Source organism: Chiloscyllium punctatum, chromosome 17, assembly GCF_047496795.1.
Source record: "Chiloscyllium punctatum isolate Juve2018m chromosome 17, sChiPun1.3, whole genome shotgun sequence".
NCBI lineage: Eukaryota > Metazoa > Chordata > Chondrichthyes > Orectolobiformes > Hemiscylliidae > Chiloscyllium > Chiloscyllium punctatum.
The window spans coordinates 77,594,480-77,613,603 of record NC_092755.1 but is presented as its reverse complement, the minus strand read 5'-3'; the positions used below and the strand labels follow the sequence as shown (position 1 = coordinate 77,613,603).

Below are 19,124 nucleotides of genomic sequence, written 5' to 3'. Positions count from 1 at the left end.
CTCCAGAACAGACTGAGAAATTGACAAGTTGTCATGGAAACAAGACTTACTGCTCTGGCTTCGTACTACAATAGCACCCACTGCTATTTTTAAAAACAAGTTTACCGATTCTTTAAATCAGACATATTGAAAAGCAAGCAATAAAACAGAGAAAGGCACAAGTCAAAGGATCACACAGAGAAAAAAGTGTGGGTCAAAGGTTAGTGTACACAAAGGTAAAGGTTGAAGGACAGTATAGAGTTACAGGTCAGAGGTTAACACAAAAGTGCAGGTCAAAGATTAACACACAGGAGACAAAATGACTGATTACGCCAACATTCACATGCATTTGGTACTCTGATTGGCTGAACTATCAAGCAGCTGATTAACCAATCAGAATGAGATGAGTAGAGGTCAGTTTCATGCAAGCTAAAAAATGGGAAGATAATAAAATAAATGATCGTACAAGGGAAATAAGTCTTCTGATTGGCTGTAATGTGGGATCATCTGGAATCAATCCAGCAGCTACCATTGGCATTATGGCAGTAAAGATCCTGGTCAGAGAGTAACAGACACACAGAATAAAGAGCAGGAAACAGTCAAACAGATGCTCATTCCAGTACAGCACAACACAGCAAGAGATTGTGACTGAATAGCTACTGCTTTTAAAATTAGTTCCAGTACAGTGCTGGAAAACTTTTCCCCTTGTTTGTTGTAATAACTCCACTCCAACCAGTTACACTCAACAGAGACAGAGACAGAGAGAGAGAGATGAATGATCAAATTTGCTGTCTGCTAGCAGAGAACAGAATGAGTTACTTACTGTATAGGACCTCATCATCAGAGGGATTTTGTTAAATGTTGACAGTATGAAAAAAATGAAAAAAAGGATCCAGCAGTTTAGACAAAAATGAAAATATAACAGTCTATAGAAAAATGAAAAAAATGCAGCTTTAATGATCCAATAATTTCTTGAGAGCGAGAGAGAGAGAGAGCGAGAGAGAGAATAGTGTGTCCACCCTTATATCCTTATACTGCAGCATAGCCAGTAACAACATGCGATACTGCAGAAGACCCAGCAATACAGCAAATTCCTCAACAATGCATCACCCAAACTCGGTAATTTCGTTAGAACAAGCAGCAAGGGAATCACCTGCTTGAAAATACTTGGGCAACTGTAACTACAGGCACATCACTGTAACTGCACCTTAACTACAGGCACATCACTGGGACGGAGAAAACTGCTTTGAACAAGAGAATATAGATCTCCCAAAATTATCTTAACTTAAAAAAGGATGAGCATTAGGCCTTCTGATTTATTTATTGTTGACTTATAGTATTTACATGAACAAAAAGGAAAGATGTCACTATTTTTTGGAAGGATATCAGGGTCTGATGCACAGGAAACTTTACTGGAATCACAAACAGAATGGTGCACAAAGTCATTCGACCATTAAGTTTGCATCGGTTCTTCAAACGAGCATTAAATTTAGTGCCTTTTTCCCATATCGCGGCACATTATTTCTATCCAAATACCCATCTGATATCCTCTTGATTGCCTCAACTGAACCTGCCTCCAACATATTTGCAGAAGACATAAAAATAGACTGCAAAAGCTTCTACAGATATGTGAAGAGAAAAAGGCTGGTGAAGAGAAAAGTAGACCTCTTGCAGTTAGAATCCAGTGAATTCATAATGGATGGCAAAAAGATGGCAGAACAGTTGAACAAATACTTTGGATCTGTCTTCACTAAGGAGGACACAAATAACCTTCAGGAAACCACTTTGGGTGGCACGGTGCCTCAGTGTTTAGCACTGTTGCCTCACAGTGTGAGGGACCCAGGTTCAATTCCTGCCTCGGGCAACTGTCTGTGTGGAGTTTGCACATTCTCTCTGTGTCTGTGTGTTTCCTCCAGGTGCTCCCGTCTCCTCCCACAGTCCAAGATGTGCAGGTTAGGTTAACTGGCAATGCTAAATAGCCCATAGTGTTAGGTGCATTAGTCAGTGGTAAATGTGAAGGGGTGGGTTACTCTTCGGATGGTCGGTGTGGACTTGTTGGGCCAAAGGGCCTGCTTCCACACTGTAGGGAATTATCTAAATGGGGGTCAAGCATGAAGAAGGAACTGAAAGAAATCCCTATTAGCCAGCAAACTGTACTGGAGAAATTGATGGGATTAAAAACCGATAAGTCCCCTGGGCGTGATGCGCTGCATCTCAGAGTACTGAAGCAAGTGGCCATAGAATATAGGAAGCGGCCATAGAATATAGGAAGCATGGTTAGTAAGTTACCAAAAGTGCTGGTAAAGTGGACAGTGAAGAAAGTTATCCAAGAATACAATGAGATCTTGATTAGATGAGCTGAGGAGCGGCAGATGAAGTTTAATTTAGAGAAATGTGGTGTTGCATTTTGGTAAGGCAAACCAGAGCAGGACTTACACAGTTAATGGTAGGGCCCAAGGGAGTGTGTTTAACAGAGGGACCTAGGAGTGCAGATTCATAGTTCCTTGAAAGTGGAGGCACAGGTAAAGAGGATGGAGAAGATGGCATTTGGTACGCTTGCCTTCATTGGTCAGAGCATTGAATATAGGAGTTGGGATGTCATGTTCAGGATATTGCTGAGGCCACTTTTAGAACATGGTGTACGATTCTGGCCACACTGGTATAGAAAGGATGTTGTTAAAGTAGAAAGGGAACAGAGAAAATCTACAAGGATGTTGTTGGGACTAGAGGGTGTGAGTTATAAGGAAAGGCTGCATAGGCTGGGACCTCTTTTCCCCTGAAGTGTCAGAGGCTGAGGGGTTTATAAAATCATGAGGAGCATCAATAAGATGAATAGCTGTGGTCTTTTCCCAAGGTGGGGGGGGTCCAAAAACTAGACGGCATAAATTTAAGATGAGCAGAGAAAGATTTTTAAAGGGACCTAAGGGGAAACTTTTTCACACAGAGGGTGGTGCATGTATGGAATGAGGCACAATTATAACATTTAAAAGACATTTGGACAAGGAGAAGAAAGGTTTAGAGGGATATGGGCTAAATGTAGGAAAATAGGACTAGTTCAGTTTAGGATACCTGGTCAGCATGGACAAGTTGGACTGAAGGGTCTGTTTCTGTGCTTATGACTCCATGATACAGACTGGAGATAAATGACAAAACAAACACAGGGAAGATGAATAAAAGAAAAACAGCAAGTTGAGATGATCTGAAAGATGCTGCCTGAAAGGGCAATGTGAGCAAATTAGTAATATCTATCAAAAGAGATTTAGATATACTTGAAGGCTGGAATTTGCAGGGCTGCGTACTGATGCAGCATGCATGAGATTAACTGAATAGTTCTTAGAAAGACCGAGGAATGGCTTATTTTCATGCTGCAAGAACTTATTCATTGAAATAAATTGTGTTCCTGAGCAAAGTCTTTTAATCTGATTAAAGTAGTCACCAGGCAGGAGCTTGCTGCTTTGAGTGGGGTCTGAGCTGGGGGATGGTCAGGCTGCTGTGAAAAGTATGAAAGGTGAAGTGTCTGTCCCATCAGCGCCAAAGGCTGGGGAGCTCACTCAAAGATTTTGCTGGGGCTGGTCTTAACCATTCTTTGGGTTAATGAGGGGTAAAACACTAAACCCCAGCTGTCAGAGATGTCTTGTTTAGGGTAACAGTTAGCAAAATTAACTAAAATACCTGCATTTCTGTAGCACTGTTCACATCCTCAGGACATCCCAAAGTGCTTCCTAGTCAGGGAAGAACTTTTAAGAAATACAACAGTCTATTTGTGCACAGCAGGATCCTACAAACAGCAACATGGCAATGACCAAACTAGCTATTCTTCAGTGATGTTGACTGAGGAATAAAACAACACTGAGGAGAGCTCCTAAGCTGTCTGTCAAAGTTGACAAAGTAGGCAGGGCATCAGGTTCATATACTGTACAACCCAAAAGACAGCATCTCTGATTGGCCAGTACTAAGAGATTCTACACTGTCTGCCTCAGGAACTATCCCCCAAATAAAATGAAGTTCTGTCCAGGGTGAAACTGAACACAAAGACGTGAACAGCTAAAGAACTGGTGCTGCCCAATGAGTTTGATTTTAAGAAAACTGAATTTCAGAAGCTGTACATTGAACTGTTAAATCACAGATGTTTCCAGTGAGATGGACAAGGTTTGAGGTAACAATCTACATTGGAGTGACTGCACGCTGTCCAATCTGGAAGAAGTCACAGTTTAACAGTAGGTACCTGCCTGATTACAAGGAAGGGACTGCAGAACAGGCCTGGGACGAGAGAGTAAGGTGTTATTTAGGGAAAGGAGAAATGTGGATTAATGAGATTGACCTGATTTTATCGAATTGTGGAGCAGGGTCCAGGAGCCAAGTGAATTAATCCTGTTTTGAAGCTTATGGGGAGGCAGTGGGGTAATAGTAATGTTACTGAACTAGGAATCAAGACACACTGAACTAATGTGCTAGGTTCAGGGGTTTGAATCTGAACATGGCAAATGGCGAAATCTGAATTCAATAAAATCTGGAATTAACAGTTCACCTAACAATGGCCATGTATGTACTGTTCACTAATGTCCTTTCGGAAAGGAAAGCTGTCATCCTTACCTGGTCTGGCCAACACATACCGTCAGGGTCATAGCAATGTGGCTAACTCTGAACTGGCCTCCAGGCAATTACAGATGGACAATAAATGCTGACTCAGCCAGTGATGGCTACATCTCATGAACAGATTAAACCAAAAAAGCTGTCATTAGGGTCTGCAGCACAGAAATATGCCCCTCTAGGTGAAAAAGCTTTTCAACACCTCCCCTCTAAACCTCCTACCCCTTGCCTTCAATCTATGCACCTCCACCCTGATCAAGGGGAAAAGTTTCTTCCTGTCTACCCTATCTACACCTCTAATGATTTGTTACAATCAGATCCCACCCCACCCTAATCTCCTCTGCTCCAAGAAAAATAACCCCAGTTTGTCCAATCTCTCTCCATCTCTGAAACTAGCAAGTTATTTGTTTAGTTGAGATACATCACTGTGTTCCAAAGAAAGGTCATCCTGTTTCTCTCACCACAGATGTTGCCAGACCTGTTGAGCTTGCCCAGGACTTTGTTTTTATTGGAATGTAACCAAACTCGTTGAATGACAGGGTTTGGAATGGACAGTGGATCTCATTCTGAATTTTTAAATTAAATGTGATTTTAGAAACTCAGGCAACAACTGGATTGACTTTCATAGGGTAGGTACTCCACATGGGAACAGCAATTCAAGCACACTCTCAGTGTCTGTCATGGGAGATTATGAAGACATACTGCATTGTTTTGGTTGGATTCCCTTCAGGTTGGAAGATTGACTGGTGGTGTGATTGAGATGTTTAAAATGGTAAAATAATTCAATACAGAAACTATTTCCTCTGATGGAAGAATCCAGAACAAGGGGCACAAACTTAAACTGAGAGCCAGGTCATTCAGAGGTGAGATTGGGAAGCATTTTCTTCATACAAAGAACATAAAAGATAAAGGAGTTAGGATTTTCAGGAATTCAAGGTGCCAGTATTGGACTGGGGTGTAAAAAGTTAAAAATCACACAACACCAGGTTATAGTCCAACAGGTTTATTTGGAAGCACTAAATTTCGGAGCGCTGCTCCTTTATCAGGTGGTTGTGGTAGGATTTTCAGCACATTGACCCTTTTCCACAATTCACCGGGAGAGTCACAGACTTTAGACCAATGGTAATGGCACTGGATAAGCAAATCAGAGACCCAGCTTAATGCTCTGGATGCCCAGATTCAAATTCCACAAGACAGCTGGGGAAGAACATCTCAAACTGCAAACTAGTTCAGCTGTGGTGACCATGAGATGTTCATTGATTGCCATTAAAAACCATTTGGTTCACTGATGCCCCCAGCAAGGGAAATCCACTGTCCTTAGCTGGTCTGGCCAACAAAGATGTTGCTGTCTGCTGCAAAAATTAAAAAGCCACTCAATTCGTGGGAAATTGGGGATAAGCAACAAATGCAGGCCTTGCCAGCGATGCCCACATTCTATCAAAGAAAGTTAACATCACAGTTCATCTTCTCAAAACAAGAGTGCTGGAGAAATGTAGCAGAGTCTAACAACACTTGGGTTGTCAGCAGTTACCCATGGTCACATTCACAAAATATTAACTTTTTTTCCTCAACAGATGCTGCCAGAACTGTTGAGTTTCTCCAGCAATCCTTATTTTTTGAGAAGATTTCCAGTATCCACAGTTCTTTGGCAGATCTACTTCGAGACCTAAACATAATGGAAATCTGGAACTCCACCTACCACCCCCCCCCCAACCTCCAAACAACCTCCTTAAATATTGGGATTTTTGTTAAATATATTCAGGGATACAAAGCTAAGCTGGGTAAATGGAATTTACCTGATCAAACTGAACAACAAAACAGGTTTTAAGAATTGAAAGTCGCTATGTAAATTGTGAAATCATGTTCTGTGTTGGCCAAGCAGGTCCATGAGATTCAATGCTGATGTTACGAGATGTCGAGCAGCTTCTGAATATTTCAGATGCTGCTGGGCTCCAACCGTCCCTGAGTAAGGATGAGTGAATACAAAGGGAAGCCATTCATTCCCAACAGGACTTGGTATCCCTGGCGAATAAAGTAAAAGACTTTGATCTGCAGGTCCCTGTGCTACACAACCTTCATTCAAATTAGGCACATGCACCAAATCAGTAACAGAAGCAGACAGTGAATCTTTTAAACGGAATCATGCAAAAAGGGAAGCTGGCTTCACTTACAGTCGTCTGATACCAGATTCTGGCTGGGTTGCTGGCTTTGGCTGTAATTGTGGGGTTGGAGGGGGGTTTGAGGGCCCATTGTCTTCCTCCAATTCTTCACTGTGAAAACAAGGTGGATCGTTAACATGAGCCTTTTGTGATAGAGTGAAGGATGACAATCCAAGTACAAAAACCCAGGTGGGAGGAACAAGTCTCTCTACCTTTTGTAATAAGCCATCTCTTCCTGAAGGAGGAACACCTTGGCTTTCAGCTCATTCCTTTCATGAAGCACATCCCTCAGCTCTTGTAATGTGAAGCGAGGTCGGTTAGGGTCATTTAAATCTAAAAGCGCCTTATCAGATTGAAAGTCTTCTTCACTGTCTGGCTCTGTCTGTTAAAAAAAAGTATTTGTCAACATTTACCCAATAATTACTAGCAACAGAAAGAGTATCACTCAGTCCCAATGTCCTAAGTAACATTTAATTCAATAACATAAAAGTCCACACCACTGGCTGCACCAATGGGTGTCACGACCCAATTATTTTTAGATCGTCATCCGTGCCCCCAAGGTCACTACATAGTTGGCAAAAAAACAACATACAAAGACAAACCAATTCAAATTCTTTGAAAAGGGGCAGATCTTTGTCTCCAAGGAGGAGACAGGAAAGAATTGCAACAAATGTTTCTCATGATGTCATAAGCAAGCAATGATGCGACATCTACTGAGAGCAAATGCCACAACGTGGAGCTGTCACAATCCCAAGAAAAGGCAAGTTGTCTTTAAGGAAATAAATCAGTTAGTACAAATGGATCAACAAAGTCATGTCAGGGTTATGCAATGTAATACCTCCTCTGGTTACAAAAGGCCATCAAACACAACCAAAACACAGCTGAAGGGGAAGCAATCTGCACAAATTTAAATCACGCAACAAATGCTCTGGGTTTGCTCATAAAAACTTAATGTTACCAAAGTCCACCAGGAGAGGCAACCTGCCATCCTTATCAATGTATGATTCCTGTCCCATACTATCTGTAGAGGCTCTGTGGTCTCTGAAGTGACACAGCAACCATTTTAGTTGTCCAGACAACAGGCCAATTGATAATGGACAAAGTCACAGGAAAACTATCAATATAACCCACACAGCAAAATTTTTATCAGGTGGGTCAACGTCTCAATGTGAAAGAGCTCAGCAGTGGCTGAATCACGTTTTAACTTCAAAATCCACCTGGCGGTCAGAACATTTGAAAATAAAATATCATTCAGCAGTCCAATAAAAACATTTGCAATTGGAAAAATGAGAGACAGCTCAATATAATCAGTGCCGCAATTGAAGGATCTATGGAATGGATACCATGGGACAAATTGTAAAGGTTCACAGGGAAGGCAGGGTCAAGTGGAGGCAGAATTATTTTTGACATTCTCTGATGGGTTGTAGATGTCACTGACAAGACTGCATATTTGTTACCTTTCCTTCAACTGGCTTGCTATGCCATTTCAGAAGGCAGCTTACTGTGGGTCTGGAGTCATATTTAGGCCAGGTCTGGTAAAGGTGTGGATCATAAACGTGGAGATAATTTACTTTGGCTGAGTGGCCCTCTTCTCCGTTGTGTATTCTACATAAAGGTAAACCTGATAAATGTTTGTATTCCAGATAATCTGTACTTACTGATGCTGAAAGTCATAATTACTAAAGGTAGTTGATTTTATTTCTATACATATACTTATATTTTCAAAATTAATCCTGCAGAGCTTTCAAACTTACAAACACTCTTACATCTGTGCTACGTTTTGGAAGTTTGTGTGGTGATATCTCACATCAGTAGTAGAACATCAGCACTAACCAGGTTCTTGAGCCAGAACACAGAAAAACACTGCAGTACTGCATTAAAACAGTTGGAATGTAAAAAAGTAGAACATAGGTCATTCTATGGGAGAACTGAACCAAGGTTAATTCCAACTGCAGTGCCAACACCACCCCCTGGGGAATGGCCTCTTACTTTCTGCAGAACAGAATGTCTCAGATATCAAAATGACCTTGTCCTTGTTATTAAGCAGAATTTATTTTGATAAAATGATATTTTTAAAATTATTAATGTTCATGGTCTCTCCAAAGATAGTGCTGAACTGTCTGCTTGAGCCACTGCAGTTGTGGGATGTTTCAGTGCCAGTGTCGTTATGGAAAGAGTTCCAGGATTTTGACCCAGCGACACTGAAGGAGGGGACAATACATACCTGAGCCAGGGTGATGAGAGACTAGGTGGTGATGATTTTCCCATGATATTGCCACTTACATCCTGATTGTTACTGGAGTTTGTGGGATCAGGAGGTGCTGAAATTACACTCGGACACATCGTGGGCCAAAGAGAGAGAGGACAGGAAGTGGTTCAACCCTTTATTCCAGGACTATCTAGCCTGACGCCAGCATCCATCACTCCTGCCTCAACATTCATCTCTACACTCTGAGTGCAAATCAAAACATACAAATGAGTGAGCAGTCTTTTGTATTTGGTTAAGCTGAAGAGGTTGGAAAGGCAGAATGGCCTCCGTGTTACTGAAATATTTGGCCTTTTAAAAATGTCAACGGCATGTTAAAGAAGCAATTATATACTGGAGGCAAGTATACATTTCCAAACATCCTCCCCCTCCTCGAGGGTTTTATTTGCAGTTTCACCTTGGCAAACATTTTTTACCACAAACACAAAGGTCAGCTCTGAACTCCACTATCCAACACATGCTCAGCTAATATGAGTAAAGCAGTCCTCAGGAATATCGCTTTTGTTTTGTTTTCAAATTTGTTTTAATACATAGCGCAAATTTTACTATTTCACACATTATAAGGTGAGATTTAAAACACAAACATAATTATCTACAGGCAAAACAGCTCAACCTTGGATGTGCACACAGCAAACTGTAACACGACTAAAGCATTACCATGAAATACTCCCTTTCACATTCCTCAATGTTTGGGAAGAAAGCAAGCTGCTGTACCTGAAAGCAATGAAGAGAGCAACGATAGATTACTCAGACAGACTCCTGTCCATAGGCAGTGAACGCGGTTAAAGCTGCCAGTTACACACTGAAGGAACATTAGAACATTTCAGAAATCAGATCTTTTGCATGTCCTGGAAATATACTTCACATAACAGCCACAGAAATGAATCCTACTTCTTTTTTATCTAAATGTAGGTTCTCTGAACATAAAGCCAAGGAGACACTCTGAAGCATTTGCCTTGAATGTAAGTGTGGAAAACTGAAGAAATCCCATTTGTCCTCAAAAATGGATCCACAATATAAACACACCAGTGCAGTCAAATAAATCCCAGCTTTGATTCTGGACTTGAGGTTGTATGTAAATCTGAACTGCTGCAAAGAGCCATTCATTCCCCATGCTTGATGAAAACAGAAAGAACACAACAAATCTACATTTCTATTCTGAAATGATCCAAAGCACTTCACAGCCTATTTAATGTTTGGAACAGTAATCGCAACTGATGGATTTCATTGAATCCTGCTGATCTCACCAAAAAGACCTTAAGCAGGCCATTCGGTCCATCAAATCTGTACTACCAATGAGATCATGGTTGATCTGCTCATCCTCAACTCCACTTTCCTGCCTTATTCACAGTACCTTTGATTCCTTTACTGACTAGAAATCGGTCTGTCTCAACCTTGAACACACTTAACGATCCAGTCCTGAAAACCTTCTGTCGAAAATAATTTTACAGATTGACTACCCTCAGAGCAGAAATTCCTTCTCCGCTCTGTCTTAAACAGAAAACCCCTCAAAGATCCCTTGCGTGCAAATTAGCTTTCTTTTCTAATATCACAACACTGAAGACATCGGAAGCTCTTCATTCACTCAGTTCACGAAATGGGTTTCTGAAATTTAAGTCTTTGTTGTAATGCCCACAGCTGTAGGAAACTGAATAAATGAAATCAAAGGGTGATTTGCTGGTGGTGTCATGGTTTGTCCATTGATAGCACATTTTGAAGCTGCAGCTGTTTCCCTGATACCCAGTTAGGAACTTGTGCAGAGTGTGCGCACCCATGCTCACCTGTGTGAAAGGCTCCAGCTCCGAACACTAACAAGAATAACAGGAGCCCAAGTCGGAGTCTGCCTGTCCTGCTGGAAGCATTCCCAAGGCACAAGTGAACAATGAGGCCCAAACGTACCACCAAATAAATCAACTGAGCACACAGGCCTACAGTAGATTGAATGGGACACTAGTAACTCTATCCCCCTCTATGCAGAAAACATCAATTTTCCAATTTTACACTGTGTGCACCTTGAACTGTTGACGACAGGGGCATCACATCTGCCTTGATCTTGCCTTCACTTGCTAAACATACAAATGCACTTTCCAGTAGATGACTTAGTGCACTGCTCTCTAGTTGATAATGGAAAGATCAAACTTGAACCATTCTTACTTGGTGAATAATTATACTGAACCATTCAAGACCCCAGGATATTCTCAGGCATAAGGAAAGAAACAATATACCTTCAATTGGTCATCTCCATTTTGTGTGGGCTGTCCATGGAATTTCTCCCTCAGCTTCCCAATTTCCATTCTCATGTTTCCCATTTCCTGTTCTTTGGTCTGCAAAGTGGTTTCAAGCTCCACCTTCTGCTCAATCAACCCTTTCCCCTGTGCATCGATCACTGTCACCTTGTGTCGCAGCTCATGGTTTATCTTCATCAGCCTGTTCTGCTGCAGCTGTAACTGAAAGGGATAGAACGACAAGGGCATCACTCAGTGAAAGGGTCAGTGAAACGTTACACTCATATCCAGAAGACTGCAACACGTTATAACCCCATCCTCAAGACAACAACATCTTCAGATATTTAGAGCAAACTATTTCTTCATTATACATGTATATAACAAAAGAGTCACCAGTTAAGACTTGAGTACATTATCTGTTTTGATGCCAGCTAAGAGCCAGTATAGATTTGAACCAGTTGAATTTCTCTTCTGAAAGATAGGATTCCCGACAGTGAGCACTCTCAGAATCCACAGGGAATGCTAAACCAGATTAAGGATCCCAATCTGTGGACTGGACCTTGAAACAAAATCCTTGCAACCCAGAAGTGAGAGTGCTATCCACAGAGTCACAGCTGAGACTCAATCACCAGAAATCATCAGTTGACACACTCAGCTTCATGCTCAACATTAAACAGTAAATTTGCACAGTAAAAAGTCACTGAATAATTATCGGAATAGGTAGAAGTGCTGTGATAAACTTGATTACCCTGATACAGAAGCAAAACATTCTGGGAATACCTAACAGGTTAAACAGCATCCATGCAGGAAAAAGCATGTCAATGACCTTTCAAATAAAAAATGTAAAAATCCAAGATTCTTGATGTTTGGAACAATTCCTACAAATTGGAGGCTACCTAATGTAGCCCCACTAGGTCAAAAGGAAGGTAGAGAGAGAACAGGGGATTATACACCAGTGTACCTGATGTCGGTAGTGGGGAAAATGCTAGAATCAATTGTTAAGGATATTATAGCAGAGCACTTAGAAAACAACAGAAGAATCAGACAGAGTCAGCATAGATTTATAAAAGGGAAATCAGCAGGATATGGGCCAAATACTGGCAAATGGGATTAGATTAATTTTGGCTATCTGGTCAGCATGAACGAGTTGGACAGAAGGATCTGTTTCTGTGCTGCACAACTCTATCACTCCGAGCATTCTTCAAAGATATAACTAGTTGAGTCGATAAGGGAGAGCCAGTGGATGTGGTTTATTTGGACGTTTGAAAAGTCCGATGTAAAAGACTTGTGTAAAATTAAAAGTGCGTGGGATTGGGGATGCTGTATTGAAATGAATAGAAAATTGGTTAGCAGATAGGAAACAAAGAGAAGGAATAAATGGGTCTTTATGTGAATGGCAGGCAGTGATTAACTGAGTACTTCAGGAATCCCAGCAATTCACAGTGTATGTTAATGATTTACACAAGGGAACTAAGTGCAATATTTCCAAATTTGCAGATAACATGAAGCTGGATGGGAGACTGAGCTGTGAGGAGGAGGCAGAGGTGTTGCAACATAACGCGGACCAACTGAGTGGGTGGACAAATACATCGCAGATACACTATAATCTGGAAAATTGTGAGGTTATCCACTTTGGTAACAAAAATAGAAAGGAAAACAATTAGTTGAATGGCTGTAAATTGAGAGGGGGGAATGTTCAATGAGACCCGAGTTTCCTTATGCACCAGTTGATGAAAGGAGGTGTGTGGGTGTAGCAGGCAGTGAAGAAGGCCAACTGTATGTTTCTAGAATGTGACTTGAAAGAAGTTTTGGGATTTTATAGAGTTGATCTCATTGAAATATTTAAAACTCTTAACAGGTTTTATATGGTAATTGCTGATTGCTCCTGGCGAGAGTCTAGAAAACAGGATTCCAGTAACAGGATAAGGAGCTGGCCATTTAGGATGGAGATAAGGAGAAATCTCTTCACTTAGAGGGTTGTTTATAGGGCGAGGATTTGAGTACAGGAACATGGACATCTTGCTGCAATTTGATAGGGCATTGGTGACACCACAGCTGGAATATTGTATGCAGGTTTGATCTGAGAAAGGATGTGCCTGCTATCGAGGGAGTGCAGAAAATGTTTATCACATTGATTCCTGGGTTGGCAGGACTGACGCAGGAGGAGAGATTGAGTCCATTAGGATTGTATTCACTGGAGTTTAATAGAATGGGGAGGGATCTCATAGAAATCTATAAAATTCGAACAAGACTGAACAGGAAGGAAGGATGTTCCCGATGGTGGGAGAATCCACTGCCAGGGGTCATGGTTTAAGGATAAGGAGCAAACCTTTTAGGACTGAAATGAGGAGAAATTTCTTCACCCAGAGAGTGGTGAACCTCTGGAATTCACAATCACCAAAAGTGGTTGAGGCCAAAATATGTGTTTTCAAAAAGGAAATAGATATAGCTCTTTTCGCTAAAAGGATCAAGGGATATGGGAAGAGGGCAGGATTAGGAAAATTGAGTTTCATGGTTAGCCAAGACTGTACTAAATAGTAGGCCATTCAACTGAGGGGATGAATGGCCTACTCCTGGTATCTTCTATGTTTCAATTCCCACAGCTCGATTGGTCACAGGCTAGGAATGCCACGGTGAAAAACTCACATTCTGCATCTGCAAAGTCTGTTCATCATCTCAAAGGCACAAGTCAGGAGTGTGATGCAATGGTCCCACTCGCCTGAATGGGTACAGCTCCAACAACACTCAAGAAGCTCAACACTATCCATATCAAAGCAGCTCAACTGATTGGCACCACATCCACCACCTTCAACACTCACTCAATCCACCACCAACACCTACAAATGCAGCAGTAATGTAACAAAGCTTCTTGAACATCACCTTCCAAACCTGCAGTCTTTACCATTTAGAAGTACTTTGCAGCCTGCAACACATTATCGATGGGGATGAGCACCTCACCAAGACTTTCCCTATGCCTCCACTTCTCAACTTTAAATAACCGCCAAACCTTAAACAGACCATTGTCCACAGCAAATTGCCCAGCTTTCAAAATAACATCGACAACAAGACCATACAACCCTGTCAATGGCAACCATTGCAAGATGTGTTAGAGTATCAACATGGATACTACCACTACACGTGAGGACACCACCCACCATGCACACAGCAGGTAGTCATATCACTCAGCCAATGTTGTCTATCTCATACATGGCAGACAAGGATGCCCCAAGGCATGGTACATTGATGAGACCAAGCAGATGCTATGACAAGAGGTGAATGGACACCGCACAACAATCACTAGACAGGGATGTTCTGAGGCAGGGAACACTTAAGCTGCAGCCTGGGTCTTCACGTGACTTTGGGATACACAACAATGCAGAGTAGCCAAGCAGAGGCTGATAGCGAAGTTCAGTACCCATGAGGGTGGCCTCAACTGGGTTCATATCACAGTACAGGTGACCCCACTGCATGACACACGCACATACACACTTACATACTCTCACACTCACATAGACGCTCTCTCATAGACACACTCTCTCAGACACACACACAGCTACGCACACACCCTCTCAGAGGCATACACTCTGTCCACTCATGCACACACGCGCGCGCGCGCGCACACACACACACACACACACACACAGGTCTATGGTTGAATTTGCACTTGCAGAACTTCATTGCAGATACATTCTAATTTGTTCAAAAAGTACACAATCTGCAGGCAGTCAATCCATGTAACATTTGATAAATTACTACTTTGGAAAAAGAACCAGTCTGACTCAAGACTGGGGTACAGACAGGCTCTAACCTCACACCTTTAATGTTTGTCTGAGCTGAGATGTCACCTTTTCCTTTTTAGAAAACCTTAGGTTATCTCTAAAATGTGACTTGAAAGAGGTGCTGGGATTTTATAGAGCTGATCTCATTGAAACATTTAAAACTCTTAACAGGTTTGATATGGTAATTGCTGATTACTCCTGGCTAGAGTCTAGAAAACAGGATTCCAGCAACTGAATAAGGGGCTGGCCATTAAGGATGGAGGAGACATTTCTTCACTCAGAGGGTTGTGAATCTTTGAATTTTCTAAGGAACTGAGATTCTTAATTATTGGGAACGTAAAGGACTGCTATTGAGAGATTCTCAATTTGTCAGTATAGTTGGGAGTATTGCAGTCGGTGTAGTAAATCAGCACTTTCTTAAATAGTAGAGCGTGCCTACTCCTGCTCCTATTTTTGAAATTATTACATAACACTCATAACAGACTACCCTGCTCAGACAAACAAGCTGAACTCCAGTGAATGTGGGACTTGGTCACAGCCCAGTGGCACAGTAAATGTAGTTGTTACTCCCTTGAAATTCTTCTCTTGCACAGACCTCAGGTCCCTGTGCATTAGCAAATTCCAAAACCAAAAGTCAATTCATTGATGTGGTAATCGGTGTTTGTGGATCCTTGAAGCAGCTGTGCAGCTTTTGAGGGAATGTGACATGGGGTTCCCACATTTCAGAATTTCCAGCACCAGGTCCCTAGCAGAGAACCTGCTATTCAGAAATTAAAACAGAAATTGCAGGAGAAACTCAGCAGGCCTGGCAGCAACTGTGGAGAGAGAAACAGAGTTCATGTTGAGTCCAATATGACTTCCCCTTCGTATGTACAATTAACATCGACATGACATGCATTACAGGTACATTAATTTCATCTCTCCACTCTGCAGGCACCCTGCCTCTATCCCTGATGAAGGGCTTTTTCCCAAAACGTCGATTTTCCTGCCCTCAGATGCTGCCTGACCTGCTGTGCTTTTCCAGAACCACTCTAATCTAGACCCAGATACATTATTTTCAGTCCAGGCTGAAGAGACAAACACTTACGGCTTCAACATCTTCGTTTTTGAGAGTTAATTCTCGGTCTTTAGCTCTGAGCTCATCCCGCTGTTTATCAACCACTTCCTTTAGCTTCTTCATCACTTGCCATTCTCTTTCTGACATCCCAGCTAAAAGACAAGAGAAATCAGCACATGACTGTCGGTGAGTTGCCAATGGAAAGGATTTTAATCCGTTTTGATGATGTGAGCATCATTGGTTTTTACTGATAACCCTACGTTCATGATTCAAAGCCATGTATTTTCCTAGACCTTTTGCCTCAGGTGAGACTGATATTCACTGGGTCACATGAATATGATGAGATCTTAAAAATCACAACATCAGGTTATAGTCCAACAGGTTTATTTGTAAATACTAACTTTTGGAGTGCCTGCTCCTTCATCAGGTAACTAGTGGGACAGAGTTATAAGACACAGAATTTATAGTAAAAGATCATTGTGTCATGCACCTGATACAATATACTAAACAAAAACCTAGATTGCTGTTATGTCTTTCATCTTTTAGAATGGGTTGCAGGTTTTGGTTCGTTAATATGTAAATCCCAGAACTTATTGCAAGTCACATCCCTGAGAAAAATTGAGGTTTAATAAAAAGAAGTGTGACATCTCAGTTCAGACAACACATTAAAGATGTGAGGTTAGAGTCTGTTGGTATTCCAACCTTGAGTCGGGGAGGGAGCAAGAGGAGGAGTGAGGAAGCGAGAAGAGAGAGCATGTGCATGTGTGAGAGTGAGTGCCTGGTACAGCATGAGAGAAAGATGGAGGATAAACCTGTGAACGGCTGTGTGCAGGGCATACGTGCGCGTGTCTGACTGTGTGTATGTGTATGTACAGAGAGAGAGAGAGAGAGAGAAAGAGAAAGAATGACAGAGAGACAGACAGAAGAGTGTATCAGCCTCTGCTCAGCCACTCTGCGTTGTTGCGTATGCCAAAGTCCGCCTTGAAGGATGGTCATACGAAGATCCGACACCAAATCAAAGTTACCATTTCAGGTCCACTGACTGTTCTTCAGAACTGATGGTAGCTTGGAAAATGTTGGTTTACATGCAGAAGATAGACAGGGAGAACAGGATAGGAATAAACAATAAGAAGGCAAAAAACCCAAAGAGAGTGAAGAACAATTCTACAGACAAAAGAGTCGATAACAATCTGGCTGGGAGGCTGAATAGCTGTTCATGGAGTCTGTTAGTGGCGAATAGGTATTGTGTAATGGCAGGCTATGTGATAACAAGGCCTAGTGTGTGTGGTAGGGGGCTAGGACATGGGAGAGTTCAGACCCTAAAATTATTGAACTCTATATTGGGTCCGGAATCCCCAAGCGGAAAATGAGGTGCTGTTCTTCCAGTTAGCGCTGAACTTCACTGCAGCATTGTAGCAAGCCTGAGACAGAGATGTTGGCCAGCGAACAGGCTGGGGTGTTAGTGTGGCAGGCAACTGGAAGCTCGAGATTTTTTGCGGGCAAAACGTCGATGTTCTGCGAAGCAGTCACCCAGTCTATTCTTAGTTTCCCCAATGTAGAAGAGACCACATTGTGAGCAGTGAATGTAGTAGAGTGGATTGTGAAAAGTGCATGTAAAGTGCTGCTTCACCTGAAAGGTACATTTGGGCCCTTGGATACTGAGGAGGGAGGGGGTAAATGAGCAGGTGTCACACCATCAGCAGTTTCAAGAAGACTCCATTCCATTGCCCCTGTTCCTCTGATTCCATTGCCTTTGTTATGATGAGGCCACTTCAACATGGGAGCTTCTGAAATGTCCACCTTCTTCCTCAACTGAGGATTCCCCAGCACCATTGTCAAATGGGCACTCAACTGGGCTTGACCCATCTCCTGCATCCCCCTTCTTCCCACCTACAACAGCAATAGAGTTCCCCTTGTCCTTACCTACCATCCCACCAACGTACACATTCGGAAGATTATCAGCCACCATTTCTATCTCATTTCCTGTGAGATTCCACCACCAGACATATTCTCTGCCCCTCCCTTGTCCGCCTTTTGCAGGGACCATTTCCTCTGGGACACCCTGGACCACACTTCCTTCACACCCAACACCCCTCCACAGAAGCTACCCCTGCAACTGCTGAAGGTATGACACCTGCCCATTTACCTCCTCCCTCCAAGAACCCAATGTACCTTCCAGGTGAATCTGCACTTCTCACTGCATTTACTCTCACAATGTGACCTCCTCTAAATTGGGGAAACTAAGTGTAGACTGGCTGACTACTTCGTGGGACATTTATGTTCTGCCTGCAAAAACAATCCTGAGCTTCCAGTTGCCTGCCACTTTAAAACACCACCCTCTTCCCCAGGCAATATCGCTGTCTCAGGCTTGTTGCAGTGCTCAAGCAAAGCTCAATCCAAGCTAGAAGAATAGCACCTCATTTTCCACTTGAGGACTCTGCAGCCCTCAAACCCAATATGGAGTTCAAGAATTTTAGGGCATGTCCTAGCCCCCTACTACACACACCAGGTCATTCGCACCACACTACTGCCACACATTTTGACTCTGATCTCCAGCATCTGCAATCCTCACTTTCTCCTTGTTACCACATAGTCTGCCATTACACACTAACTATTGATAGCCACTAATAGTCTCCATTAACAGCTATCCACCCTCCCAGTCAGATCATTATTGGCTCCTTTGTCTAAATGTTCTTCACTCTCTTTGGGCTCTATTCTACCTATCATTTACTCCCCCCCCCCTCCCCACCTTCACCCCCCCCCCCCCCCCACACCTTCCCCCCACCCCCCAACCACCCTATCTTCTGCATATAAACTGACATTTTTCTAGCTACCATCAATTCTCAGGGTGACCCAATCTGAAATGTTAACTTTGATTTCTCTTCACAGATGTCACTAGACCTGCTGTGCTTTTCCAGCAACTTCAGTTTTTGTCAAACTGAAAAGATTGAGAGAAATGCTGGTTTTATCAAATTTACTATCTATTGAAAGCAGGGGAAGGGGTGTGCAAAATCTGTATTCCATCCATTAAACAGAGTTTTAGTTTCTCTGTCACTGTGGACATCTGCA

General features: G+C 42.3%; 1 protein-coding gene across 4 annotated transcripts in view; it reads right to left on the bottom strand.

Moving 5' to 3' along the window:
- rilpl1 (Rab interacting lysosomal protein-like 1) overlaps positions 1-19,124 on the bottom strand; it is a 48,285-nt gene that overhangs the window by 5,407 nt on the left and 23,754 nt on the right. The window contains exons 3-8 of one of the 4 annotated variants that reach the window (XM_072587616.1): positions 16,086-16,207; positions 11,220-11,441; positions 9,652-9,708; positions 6,941-7,110; positions 6,741-6,839; positions 446-533 (exon numbers count right to left, since the gene is read on the bottom strand). In XM_072587616.1, coding sequence (XP_072443717.1) covers positions 446-533; positions 6,741-6,839; positions 6,941-7,110; positions 9,652-9,708; positions 11,220-11,441; positions 16,086-16,207 — 758 coding nt within the window. The remainder of the gene's footprint in view (positions 1-445; positions 534-6,740; positions 6,840-6,940; positions 7,111-9,651; positions 9,709-11,219; positions 11,442-16,085; positions 16,208-19,124) is intronic. The other 3 variants (XM_072587615.1, XM_072587618.1, XM_072587617.1) reach the window with 3 other exon arrangements.